Below are 13711 nucleotides of genomic sequence, written 5' to 3'. Positions count from 1 at the left end.
TCCCTTAACTCTACACGGCAGACAACGGAAACCAAGACCAAAGAAAGGTACGAACCTCAGACCATAATCCCACCACAGAGACAAAAGCAGCACAATACTCAAATCTGAAATCTATCCCCAGACATCATCCTCTGGACTGTTGTGTGGATCTAAGAGGGGCTGGATCAGTGTAAGGGAGATAAAGGTAATCCTACTTGTTACATAAGAGCAGTGAGACGACGAGAGGGAGCAGATGTGATATAATGATGGAGTTCTGAGACGTGCACAATAAACTCACTGATCCACACGTGACACTCAGGGGTGAAAATCAATCCTCTATGTCCACACTGTGTATCTATATATATATATATATATATATATATATATATTTGAGACTTAAATTTTCTGAAACTTAAAGTTGATGATGAAAAAATAACAGACGATTACAGATTTGTGATCATTATTGCTGAGGGACAATTTATTTGATTTACTTTTCGGGACCGATGATCGACTGTGTGCCTGATTTCGTTCAGTCGTGTAATCTTGTGTGCACAGAATGAAAAAGAAAACATATTTCAAGACTGGAGGTTTGAGAACTTTTATATTTTTTTTGTAATTTAAAGGTTGTTAAACAACAATTTTTCACTGTTATTGTTTGACAGTTTGCTACAAATGCCTCTGTGTGTCCAGTGTGCAAGAATTAATGAGACTCCTACCTTCACCTCTCCATTATCCAAAAGTGTCGGGGAACTACAGTGGCCTTTACAAAAAGGGTTTTAACACAGAACTATTTCTTTTCTTCAACTCTTTCTTCTTGATTAGTTTATGCACCTGGTTTTTTGTAGGTGGAGCCGTTCTTTGTATGCATTGTAAGCTTCGATTACTTCCAATTGGGTTACTACAGAAACCTGGCAATGTGAAATGGCGGCCTGATTCTTGATATAAGATATTTTTTTATTTTTTAACACTTATGAATAATATATTCAATTTCAGCCCATAAACCCAACTAATTGTTATAAACTGGACCTTTAATTCCATATGATGATATGATATGATGATGAAGTATCACTTCTGGGCAAAAAGCAAGCACAAAACAAAGACTTATCACAAATAATAGTGAATTGTGCTTATGGAGGATCAAATGTGAGTTATCTGGAACAGATGAAGATAAAGAGAGAGACTGGGGCGTCGTCGGCTCAACAGCAGCTTTAGAACAGAATGAGATTGAGCAAAATGTAATTGTTTATGTGTGTGCCATGACGATATTGGGGGATTACTCACTTTCCTCTCAGGATTACACAAGATGGATAAATCCTTTCCCAACTCTAAATGTGTGATCTATACTCAACAAAACCTCCAGACACCAATCCCCTATACATCCACATACGTCCCCAGTGGATCAGGGCAGATTTATTTGCTGTAAATGCAAGAGCCTCGCAAACTAAAGCAACTATGGAAACACTTTATCTTGTGGCATAAATTTAACTAGGACATTATGTATAGAAAAAAAAAAAGGAGAGAGAAAATGGGATACTCCACCAGCTGCATGCCGTTTTATTCTTTTCGTCCAAAGTTGCATAAATCTACCATCGTAAAAAAAAAATCACCACACACAAACTGCTGTATAGGCCGTATCAGAGCATCAGTATTGTCCTACTTCAAATTTGACTTGTCCTTTAGGAGGAATGTTTCCAAATCCACCCCTCATCGATGGGACAGACGCTGAGCCTGCACCTCAGAGCTGTGACTGGTCACAGCATGACCAAAGCCGAGTCACGCTTCTGACCGGTTACAGCTCGTCGTGTCGTGTCCGTCCGACGGCGATCAATTTGGAGAGTTGAGCACTGAACTTCCCTTCGCTGTGGGTCACTAGAAGTCAGAAGGGGAGAGTACACCTCAGTCACAGACATTATCACAGAAATAAGGACACCCAAAAAAGCCTGAACTAATTCTGCATCATCTGGCCACAGAGCTGCAGAGGCAGCACTTTCAAAGCTGCAGGTCCAGCCCGACCTGCACTGCCTGTTTTCAAAGTAACAGCAGTAAGAAGTGGCTGAATGAGACCACTGGAGACAACACAAGTCGCCACGAACATGAAGACAGATCTATTCACTGGTGCACTTTTACAGTCTGCCACTCTGCTAAACCCTTAATAGTTTTCCAAAGTGCCGGAGCTAATTTGCTGCAGAGCAGGCTGTTTTAGTTGAAGGAATCAGGCTGATGCTAACTTACAGTTTGGCCTAAAACAAATATAGCTGCTTTCAGCTATACGCCTGCAAGAGTCGCTCCAGATATTCACCTGTCATAAAACCTGGTTAGTGAGTGACTGAATAAGCTTACACAGGAACGCAGCAGGAGAAACTGCAAAGGATTCACAGTGAGAGAACAGGCGAGGGTCTTGTTTGCTCAAACCAGATGTCACACACCCCTTTATCTGTATCCTGTGGACAATCTCCTGCTGTTGTCAACGTGTCCCACTCACAAAATCGCAAACTGCGCTGCATTTCCCAACATTAGCCTGAACTCATCACGTCTTAAAATGGTTTATGTTGTCACCTGCAGGCAGCTATCCCTACAACTGCATTTGTTTTCTTGAAGAGCTGCTGTTTGGAGCTCAAGTTTTTTTGTTTAAGATATTCAACCTAAAAATATTCTGCCCTCTACAGCATTTTTTTTTTTTGCTGACTGAGAAAAACCCCCGTGTACATTGTGCCTATAGTGTATCTGTTGTCCTTCATTACTTTGGATGAAAGGGGAGGGGAGAACAAACCAGATTTCATTTCCTAAGAAACAGAACCGGGGCTCAGATACTGAGATAACGGAGAAAATGAGAAACCTAGGTTATCGGTGTTCATCTTGGTGACTCACATTGTATATGAACATGGGTCTTAGTCTATGTTAATATGCCGTTTACTCTGGTTAGGGGATTCATTCTATTGCAAAGCAAACAGTGTCTGCTCCTGAAATATTACAGATTTAATTCAGGATGCTGAAAGATTAACTTCAATATCCGTCTGTCTAATAAACACTGAAATCAGTCTCACGACTGTCCATTATTACACAGCTACAATATTATCTCAAGATACTTGAAAGGCAAAGTGCTAGTTTAGCCAAACCTACACATTTCTCTTCAATTTGCACTTGATGAAAAAAGTATTAGGTATATTGTGGACCGACCTACTAAAATCTGTACTAAATGTGTTTATACACAAAAACACATGTAGCCAAAAAACAGTTATGTCACACTCACTGCCTGCAGGTGGCAAAAAGGTTAGCATTCTTTGCCTGTAGGTGGCGACAGTGTCGTTCTCTGGAGGTCTAAACTGCATTTACTTGTTTTCTGGTTTTCATTTCTTGGTAAATTGAGCCTATCTATGACTCTACAGCTCCCCCTATGGAAAATCTTACTTCTAAAGCAGGGGTTCTCACTCCTGGCCATGGGGAGCCACTGTCCTCCATGTTTTTAAGTGTTTCCCTGCTCCAACGCACCTGATTTAAATAAATAGGTCGTTATCAGGCTTCAGCAGAGCTTAATGACGAGCTGGACACTTGAATCAGGTGTGTTTGAGCAGGGAAACATCTGATACATGCATACAGTGGCTCCCCACGACCAGGAGTGAGAAACCCTGGTCTAAAGCATCTAAAAACGAAATATATACATCTAAAACTGAGTGACATTGTTTTCCAGAAATGGGATTATGTTTATATGTGTGATAGCAGTTACAGTAAATCACTCTCAGTCTGACTTGTTACTTAGTCACCGTCTGGAACTGAATTCACCCAGTGGGGATCTTTCTAAAGAAACTCAGAAACAACAAATAATGCTACAGGGACGAATGACAACCCACTCACTGTTGGTGCATATGCTTAAAGGGAAATCAGCAGGGAACTCTCAAAAGAGAGAGAGGGAGCCAGGGGAGGTGGAGTGAGAGATTGACGTGACAAGCAGCTGGGGTTCACCAATTTCTCACCTGTTGAGTCTTTGATGGTAAATTCCTCCGGCCTCAAAGGAACGTCACTGTGTCCTGCTGCTGCAGACTGCGACTGGAGACACGTACAGCAGAAGTGATGTGGAGGAAAAGGAGAAAAATGAACAGGATAAGAGGTGGTGCAGCAGGGGAGCTGGAGGTTGGGACGACAAGGTCAAGTAGATTGTGCGCGGGGGGTGGCAGCTGTTTTTGTGTATGCAAGGTTATTACAGTCTCGTCACATAGCGAAGTTATTTGTGTTTGTTTTCTTATTTGCAGGGCACCGAGCATGAGCAGGAAAGAGGCTGAATCATGTGCTCTCATTAAGCACTGTGTGTCAGGAGACTGTCCTTGCTGGAGGAAGGAGGCGTGTCAAGGTGCACTTCACTTCACCGACGACCGCGTCACACACGGCGGACTTCCTGTGCTCGGGAAAAAGTCCAGACATTCACCTCCCACGGTGAAACATGACTGTGCAAAGACAATCGGGAGTTTGGTTTCAAGGACAAATAAAGTTTGTTTCTCTCAACGTCTCCGTTTGTGCCAGTATTAGCTCTCACCGTCAGGAGAGCATCTAAAAATGTGCAAAGGACGTGGTGAGCACATGATGGGTTTCCATGGAGACGTTAAGTATGAGAGGTGGGGACATGTTGCAAAGACTGGTCCAACGGGCATGTAAAAGCATATTTTATCACAATTTGCTCAGGGTTTGATAGTGCCGTCAGCGACACTCTGCATCTCACTGCTGCTTCAGCTCATGATGTGAGGTGACATTGAAACAGTCCGTGTATAGGATTTAGCGGCATCTAGTGGTGAACTTGCACATTGCACAAAGGTGAAAATGATTTGACACTGCTTCCAAGCGTGTTTTAGGAGAAACAAAGGTAACAGAGGAACACATGTGGTGGTCTCTAGAGACAGAGTTTGGTTTGTTTGTTCTGAATAAATGTAAAAAAAAGAAAGACTGTGTTGTAACTTCTTGTCACATTCACTGGAAGACATCTTTAGGCTTTTAAGGCGTTTGCACAACACACAGGTTTTCTTTTACCATGTATTCCGTTTTGAACACTTGTCTAGTCAAGGCAAGCATTTACATCAGTGACGTAATTACACTAATTACGCGAACAAAACTGCCCATCAGGCATCCTAAGGGATCCTCTCCTCTGCTGGTTGTACATGGTTTGTTTTAGTAAATTGACTGAACACCGGCTCATCACAGAGCTGCTGACTCGACCTGTTTCTTAGTGATCTTTCTGCTCCTCATGACTTAATTATGTTGCTCTTGAAGAGGATGCATTGAATTACACCACCAAATTATTTGCAATGTCTTGCCCTTTATTCTCATCACAGTTTCTTTGCAAATGCTTGAAGATGAAACCCACCATTTTTGGATTAAGATCTTCACAATTTATAAATAAAAGCATCATTATGAATATTATATTAAATCTCTTTATAATTGGAGATTTAATTATTAAGAGCAATTTGTGGCATAAACCAGTACTTGATCAGAAAAATAATCACATTTTTCTGCTTATAGAAGGGAGTCCATATCTCTGTGAGCTTGGAGAAACCTGACCCCATGTATGCATAAATTGTAATGCAATTTGCATATGCATGTGTAGGGAACAAGAATACCATTGTAAAACCATAAACAGTGACATTACGTGTGACAGTAATCGTCTCTGTCGTAGAAACGTTGACAGCAGCGTGACAGCTGTTTCCATCAGGTGAGAAAAGTGCAGCACAAACAAATCTGCCTATAAGATCTCAGCCTTTTACCTTGACAAATGTCTTGCTGGTGTGCAGGTGGCTGCTTTATTACTTGCAGGTTTTGCAGAAATGTTCATCATCAACATCAAATCAATACCTTGACTTCTGACATTTGTGCAGACACATTGAATTCTACATTTTTAACTTACTTTGGCTCAAAATGAGAAGCTTAATCTCTGCTCTGACAGGCTGCCTGAGGTAGTGAAGCAATATCAAGGAAAAAGTCATTACTGCACTTTGTCTTTGTTAGGTCATAAAGTCCTGTGAGCTTTTTGCTGTCCAACACAAGCTCCACTCCAACTAATCATTCAGTAAAAGTGCTAAGAAGCAAAAACACAGGGGGAGGTTCATTATGTGTTGCACCAACAGTATTATATAAATATATTGTGCATATTATGGTGCAGTCTATCCTCCACAATGCTGAAGATTAGTGTCAGGTCAACTTTTTAATTAGTTTTTCTTTAGTTGCATAAATGGGTGAAACATTTTCTGCTGTTCTCATGTTCAACATTTAACCCATTCAACCCGTTACTTGTTTTATGATACAAATAATCAAATCACAGATTCTAAAATGCACGTGCTTATAACCTATATAACCATGTATATGACCATGGGAGTACCATTAAAGGTCCAGTGTGTTACACTTACAAGGGTTTTAAGGCAGACATTTGTAGAATGTTTGTATAAATCACTTTAAAATATAAAATTATTGGGTACAATTGCAGCTCTATGAAAACAAAGAAGAACGATATCCCTCTGGTATGTAAAGGTCTCCGTAGTTCTCTGACACGCTTGAAAAAGTTTGTGACATTGTGAAGTCTCACCATTAGATGTCACTATTTCTTACACAGTGGACCTTTAAATATATATATATATATATATATATATATATATATATATATATATATATATATATATATATATATATATCTACGTATACGTAGATATGTATATATACACACAAATACACACATATACATATACATATGTTTATTTATTTGTTAGATATTTACTTTTCTTGTGCCCATAAAACATGCTGCTCGGTATAGGAGCCATTTTGGAGAGACAGATCACCTGTTTCATCGGACAACGCCCAAACAAATCGCTGGGAAGCCAATTTTTATATATATATTAATTTATTTTTATTTAAGTAACCAAAACCACGTAGAAAGATATTGATGTGAAACTGGCAACCAGGAGCAGTTGACACTAAAATACAAAACCATGTTCTCAATGTCTACATTAAAGAGTGTTTCTTTATACTTACATAAGCGTTGGCATATTCAATCTTGGTTCCCTTGAGTTCCGCTTTGAACTGAGTGAAAAACAGGTAGGATTTCCCCTGAGGCCTGGAGGAAATGTAGAGGAAATATTTCATCATCAACTTTAAGTCACTTTCATAGATTCATCCACATATTCAGTCGTCATCATTAATGTTTCAGGGTTCCCACACCTTGGCTGACAAATTCAAATTCAAGTACCTTTCACTGACTTTCCAGGACTGAATGTGCCGACATAAGCTTAAGATGGGAGGGCAACATGTGGGGCTGAACGATTTTGAATAAATATCTAATTGCGGTGAATCTTGACCAATTTTTCCATCATTATTCTCATTTTCATTTGAAAAAACATTTCAAATGATTTGCGCAGATCTGTGAGATACAAAGATCCTCTCTTCAGTCTGTAGAATAAGATTTGTACAGATCAAGACAATAATGTATCTCAATTCATATTTTGACACACATTTTGGCTTGAATAAATATTGTGCCTCCTGCAATTTGATAATTTCAGTATTGCGTTTTCGATAAAATTTCGATTAATTATTCAGCCAAGGCAACATGTACGTTCCACTTTGATTGATTTGCAGAAAGCTTTTCTCTGGGCCCCACAACTTTAAAGGGTTTTTTTCAGGGTTAAGACCTGGTTTAAGGGTTAGGGTTAGAATTGAGTATAGGCATTTAGATGTGATGGTTATGGTAAGGGGCTAGGGAATGCATTGTATCTATGATGTGCACTCACTAAAATATGTGTGTGTGTGTGTGTGTGTGTCACCTCCACACAGAACAGGAAAACAGCGTGTCATCATCACTCAGGCCAACACTCATCAGCCATTGCTGTAAAGTATAAACAAAAGAGCAATTATGCCTCAAACATGCTGTAATTAAAAGGTTATCAATAAAAATAATAATAATATGATGATGATGAATAAGTGAGAGACTCACCTCATTGGTCCCCCCCTGTGAAGCATAAGTGAAGGAACATTCATAATCCCTCTGTAATGAGAGTGGTAGTTAGTGCATTGATGCTGCATATTACTATCACAGCCATTATTAACCAATCAGTTACTCTGACTGCAATTCAATAAGCCTCACTGTTAATTCATCTACACGTGTGTATGTGAGGAGGAAAACACAGTCTGCTGCCAGGAGCATGTGTCAGTGTTCATTTGAAGTATAAAAATAACTTCAGAGTTTATCTTAAGTGCGCTCTAGAGATTGCACATGAATGTTTTTGATTGACAGAAAAATAATAGGAAAATATTTGATTGATTTAATGTTGAGGATTTTGATGAAGGTCGGAGGTAGTGGTGGGGGAAAAAATCGATTCACATAGGAGTCGCGATTCTAGTCATCCACGATTCTGAATCGATTCATAAACTTCAAAAATCAATTTTTGAAAAAATAAATAAATAAAATAAATGTCTTTTTTGAAAAACCACACAAAACAGCAGTTTGTGTTATTTGTGTACAGTTTATTTTTGTAACTTCTGGGAGAAAAAGGTAGCTAGCCTCAGCTAGCAAGTTATTTTTTTGTACAGTAAGTTTGTATTTGTTTTGAATGAATAAATGTTAACTTTTGTGGGATCACATTATCACATTATCTTATAAAAACTATTGTTTTGATGCCATGATTTGCCTTAACACACTATGCATTGTAAACATTTTTGAATCGAGAATCATATGAATCGAATCATTTGAATCGAGAATCGATTTTGAATCGAATCGTGACCGTAAGAGCCATCCAAAGATTCACATCCCTAATCTGAGGACCAAAATGTTGCTAAAACACAGATGAGAGAAATATGTAAAAGTGGATTTTAAATGTGTTTTAATCAAACATAACAAGATGTCATGTTTAATGTGTATAAATATCATCAAGATAATGGCTTACTCTTGTCTGATCCTTGAATCATGAATCAAAAATTAAATACACCATAAGGCAAACAGTATTCCCCGTGTCCCAGTGATCTCATACATTCTTGTAGGACATATTATACATGTATCTAATGAATTAAATATGAAATATCTCATTAACATTAATAGAAACACCTGTGCTTTTCCTGCAATGACAAGTCAAACTGTCTGCTGTAGATAAGGGATCTATTGTGACATTTGTTATTATTTAGCTAAAGACGTTCATCAAACTATGTTAAATAAAAAAATATTAGTGTCAGTAAAAAAAAGGGTCATAGGTGTGAATGTACAGACATGAACTGTAAATTCTCAAACTAGAACAGCAGCGCTCATTCATTTAAGCTCAGCCAATCAGAGAAGAGAGTGTGGCAGCGACGTGTCAGCCTCTCACGGGCTGTGTCGTCATCAACCCGCGACTGCAGCTTAATGTAGTCTTTCACTATGAGGTTATAATATATCAAGTAAACTAAATGTGTGACAACATTAAATACATATGAAATGGATTATTTCACCACCGCGTCATGATATGTTTGCTGTTACGTGTTTTTGGTCGTTGACTGACGAGAAACAGCGGAGCGAATGACAATAACACGGTGAGTTGACACATTTAAACTTTGTAGTTTGAGTAGAAGCAGGTGTTTGAGGGCGAGAGGGAAACAGGGTGAAAGTGACCGAGATATTTAATTTAAACGTAAGTCACTCACAAATGCCTCGGAGAACGTGTGCACCACTCCTCCCGGTTTAACGTTAAACTCCACCGTCTTCGTCTGCTCAGGAGAAGCCTCCGCCGGGACACACACGGAGGACAAGGCGAACACAAGCGCTAAAGCCCAGTTCATGTAAACACACAGTTTCGCCATGTCTTCCTGCTGCTGTTGCTGCTGTCACTGTTCCTGGTGTGTTGTTCTCAGCAGCTCCGTGTGTCCCGTCGCATGTGAATATCGTCACTTCTACGCGTCATTTAAACAAAACCAAAATAAGAACATATAAAGACAGAAAACACACGCTTCCTGTGCCTCCATGGGGTTGAAAATAAACAAAAACTCCACAATTTTACACAATTACAGATGTAAAATGATACATACATATATCTTTATAATACCCTTATTTTGTAGAGAATTGTAACATTACCCTGTCTGGCCACACAGTGTCGCCAAACAACCACTTTTCTCCTCAGTATACACGATTATATTTGAAACAGGGATGAAACATAGCAAACTGTACTTAGCCGTGGAAATGAACTAAATTTAGATCAATTGGGGCCAAATGGACAAGGACATGGATTTTAAAAATAAAGTTTGAAATATTGCATGAACGTTTTTATGCTTGAAGGATGTGGAAAAACTTGGTGTGTCTGTTAAAAGGTAAATGTAAATCAATGCAATATAAATTGACAGAAACCTACAGTATTTATAAGCGTTTCTTGTCTCATTAAATTATCTCATCATATTAAATGATGTCTTGGAAACGCTTTCATGTACAGTTGGTTCCACTTTGATGTGTCAAACACCATAATGAAGTTTTTAAATTGCTTTCATGTAATATTTATTAAGTATTGTATATAGTGCTTAAACATTACTCCTCTTCATCAGTTATTTACCACCTGCTGATATTTACAGTTAACAGTGATGTAATATGAAGATTTCAGTGGGATTGGCAAATAAAAATCCATACTGCTGTGACAAACATGTCTTTTTTTTAAAAACATTTTAGTGTTTGTAAAGCACAGAATTCATAATTTGTATATCCTCTGATAAATTTAAACCCATAAACCTTGAGGGGATAGTTATTTGTGCATACTGTTGCACAATACATTAAACTCAGTACAAGCATCATCTTCTCATGCAAACATGTTTGCTGTGCGTTTACATTCCTCATGTTTTCACAGTAGAACATGATTTTGTGTGAGAGGAGACAGCATATGTATGTCTTGTGTCTGCTCCTGCATGTCTGCATGTATGAGGACCTGTGTTTTTCTGTCTATGTGTCTGGAACCTCCATGTGAAGTGTGACGTACTTGAGGAGACTGCTGAACATAGTCAGACACTCTTGTGTAAAAAAAATCATAAAACAATACAGACATTTAGACCTAAATTCAGACCAAAAACCAACTGCCTGCTCCATGTCCCCCTCTCCTGCCCCTGTCTGCAGCCTCACTCAGACGTCCTCCCTGTCCAGTTCCACTTCCCAGTCCAAAGATTATACAATAACAGGATTAATACCAGCATGTATTCACTGACACAGTCTGCTGAGTGTTTTTATATTTACACAGCAGCGCCTGGAGGGAAAGTACGAGGATTATTGGTCACACATTCTTCTATTTCAAACAGGGAAAAGGGCTGCGTCTATAATGATGTGTAAACGGGCAGACTCAGGGAGTCCTTGTCCTGCCCAGGTAAACATTGTTTCCTCCGTCAGGATGTCAAGTTGCCCGCTGTGTAATACCAGGAGGAGAGAAAATAGTCAGTCAGTTCCACCGTTCTCACATAAATAGCTTCTTCTCTTTGCCATAAACAAACTATTCTCACAAAGGTAAACATGACCAGAACACCTACACTGAGGCTCATATTCCAGACTACATACACAGCAACCAGTGCTAATAATCAACACTTTGATGCATCAGTTTTAAGTTACTATAACACTTGTTAGAGCTCAGCCACCAAAACATGTTTCTAGTCTGTCTTTGTCAAATCAACATGAGATAGAAACTGCACAGGAAAATCACTCTTCCTGATTGTTTGGCTGTTCAACATCTTTGGCTGAGTAGTCATTGGTGATAAATGTTCCATTTTCTTCAATTCAATACAAAAAAATGCATTATTTGTCCCTAGGGAGCAATTCAAGGGTTCTTAGACCAGTCATAAAAACACTGAAGAAAAAAAAAATACAACATAAATGAGCAGTTAACAAATAATAGTGCATAATATAAGTGTGTGTGCAAACTATTTTTTCATGGTCTAACCTCAAAACTAGAGGTCAAAACCAGGTCTTCTCTGTTGGAGATCAGGGAATCAAAAACATTATCTTCTTTGAAGTTTCAATTCATTTTATTAGAGTTTATGTTTTACTAATTGTTTTATTGATTTACTTCATTATCATTTTTATAATGTAATGTTTAATACCTGCTGAATATACTCATGCATCATGATGAATCAGTATAATATGAGCAAGTCTCTCTGTAAACCCATGATTTGTAATAGTCACAAGATTGGCACTCATGTGGAGGATAAGATGAGCAGAAGATGAGTGATATTTACACGAAACACAGGGCGGATTAAAAATTAATAACACTGGGTTACAAAAAAGAAATTTGTAATTTGTCTATGTCTTTTCAACTGAATTGGGACAATTTTGCACCGCTGAATCCAAAAATGACATCCTTTTTCTCAATCAGGTCAGGTTTTTATGCTACTTTGATTCTGAAAAAATCCCGTCTTCTGACTAAATTTATTACATTTTTGTGATATTATCAGTTGATTTTCGTTAATATTTCTCATCCAAAAAAGGTTTTAGGAGAAAAAAATGTTTTCTAACAGATTCCTGTTAGGAACAATGGTGTATTCACCGCAGATGTAGCAGAATATGTCAGGCTTTTTTGCAAGATCTTCTACTCTAAGCCAGTTCATTCACTTATAATGAAAAAAACAATTAGTCATAAGTTGGCACATGCAAAATCTTCAGAATTTGTTTATTGCAAGAAATATAAAATCATTTTGCATCATATGATGTGAAAATACCCGTACATGTAAACAAAACGTTAAAAAACAAATGTAGCTTTGTTCAGAAAGTTGACCTGATTGAGCAAAACCAATGTGGTTTTTGGATTCCTCATATCAAAATGATGCTAAATCAGCTAAAAAACTTAAACAATATATTTGGTGCTGACCAGTGTAATTGTTCCTCAGTGAGAAATTACATATGGCTAATACGACTCCATGTAGTTTTCACCTCATTGTTTGGTTAACTTTCATTCAGCTCTCTAAAAACCCTCTGGACACTGCCTGCCTCTGACCAACCAACCTACGGGTGAAGCCATTATCACTATGTCATAATGTTTATATTATAACATAGTCTTTATGTCTATATAAATAAAAGCCAGGGGTCTGATGGCACAGAGTGAAGTGAAATATCAGGAGATGGAACACTAATATACATTTGGTCTGTACAAGCTACAAACTGGCCTCCATCATACTCCGTGTCAGTGCAGTCTCGCCTGTTGGCTCTGACACTTGTTGACTGGGAGTCTCAGACAGTTAAGCTGTTTTGGGCACAGCCTCACAGACAGTCAGCTCATGATAAGGATGCTTTAGCCACAGTGGTGGTGGTGCTGCTGCTGCTGATGTCAGCTGTTTGCAGTCAAGTTTTCCTGGCTGTCTGTGGATCTGTGGAATTTCTCTCCTGCTTGTCATCTCCAGCAGGGCCGGATAGGAGCGACCGGCACCGCTCCCCATCCTGCACGCCCTGCAGGCTCATCACGCTGGCCTGTGCTGAGCAAACAGCACCTGGAGGAGCGGTGGAGGAGCCATGGCTCTGTCCTGACCCTCTGTCACAGTTAAACTCAGTGTCCAAACATGGTGTGGGGCTCCACAGAGACGCCATGTTTGGATAAGAACATTAGAGAAGTCTGGGGAGACCTGGCCAAGAGGTCAACCACACAAATGTTTGTTCACTTTTAGTTCTTGTTATTTCGTTAGTGTTCGTTAACTATAATAACCTGGGATGGAATGAAAAGCTTTACGTGAGATGAGTGAACTATTCTTATAGTAGTATATAAATATAGTAGTATAACAAAACTGACTG

The 13711-nt window shown here is 38.8% G+C and overlaps 1 protein-coding gene across 2 annotated transcripts; it reads right to left on the bottom strand.

The window, feature by feature from the left end:
• Nucleotides 1–402: 402 nt before the first annotated feature.
• mydgf (myeloid-derived growth factor) lies at nucleotides 403–9826 on the bottom strand. 2 transcript variants are annotated; one of them, XM_083888755.1, is made up of 6 exons: nucleotides 9616–9826; nucleotides 7940–7990; nucleotides 7770–7831; nucleotides 6985–7066; nucleotides 3951–4023; nucleotides 403–1848 (listed from the first exon to the last, which is right to left on the bottom strand). In XM_083888755.1, the coding sequence occupies exons 1-6, from the start codon at nucleotides 9769–9771 to the stop codon at nucleotides 1769–1771; spliced, it is 504 nt and encodes a 167-aa protein (XP_083744881.1). In that variant the 5' UTR covers nucleotides 9772–9826; the 3' UTR covers nucleotides 403–1768. The 2 variants fall into 2 exon arrangements, with proteins under 2 accessions (XP_083744881.1, XP_083744882.1); XM_083888756.1 differs by having other exon boundaries at nucleotides 7940–7954.
• Nucleotides 9827–13711: the final 3885 nt, after the last annotated feature.

The sequence above is a fragment of the Microchirus variegatus genome, assembly GCF_963457635.1.
Source record: "Microchirus variegatus genome assembly, chromosome: 4".
Taxonomy (NCBI): domain Eukaryota; kingdom Metazoa; phylum Chordata; class Actinopteri; order Pleuronectiformes; family Soleidae; genus Microchirus; species Microchirus variegatus.
This window is presented reverse-complemented; position numbering and strand designations above follow the sequence as displayed.

Bases quoted from the DNA above. Each gene is read 5' to 3' on its own strand.
- mydgf (XM_083888755.1), bottom strand. From the start codon at position 9,771: ATGGCGAAACTGTGTGTTTACATGAACTGGGCTTTAGCGCTTGTGTTC. The intron at 7,832-7,939 runs GTGAGTCTCTCA...TATACTTTACAG, and splicing joins CACAGGGGGGGACCAATGAG to CAATGGCTGATGAGTGTTGG. The intron at 7,067-7,769 runs GTGACACACACA...CATTTCCTCCAG, and splicing joins TTTTCCTGTTCTGTGTGGAG to GCCTCAGGGGAAATCCTACC.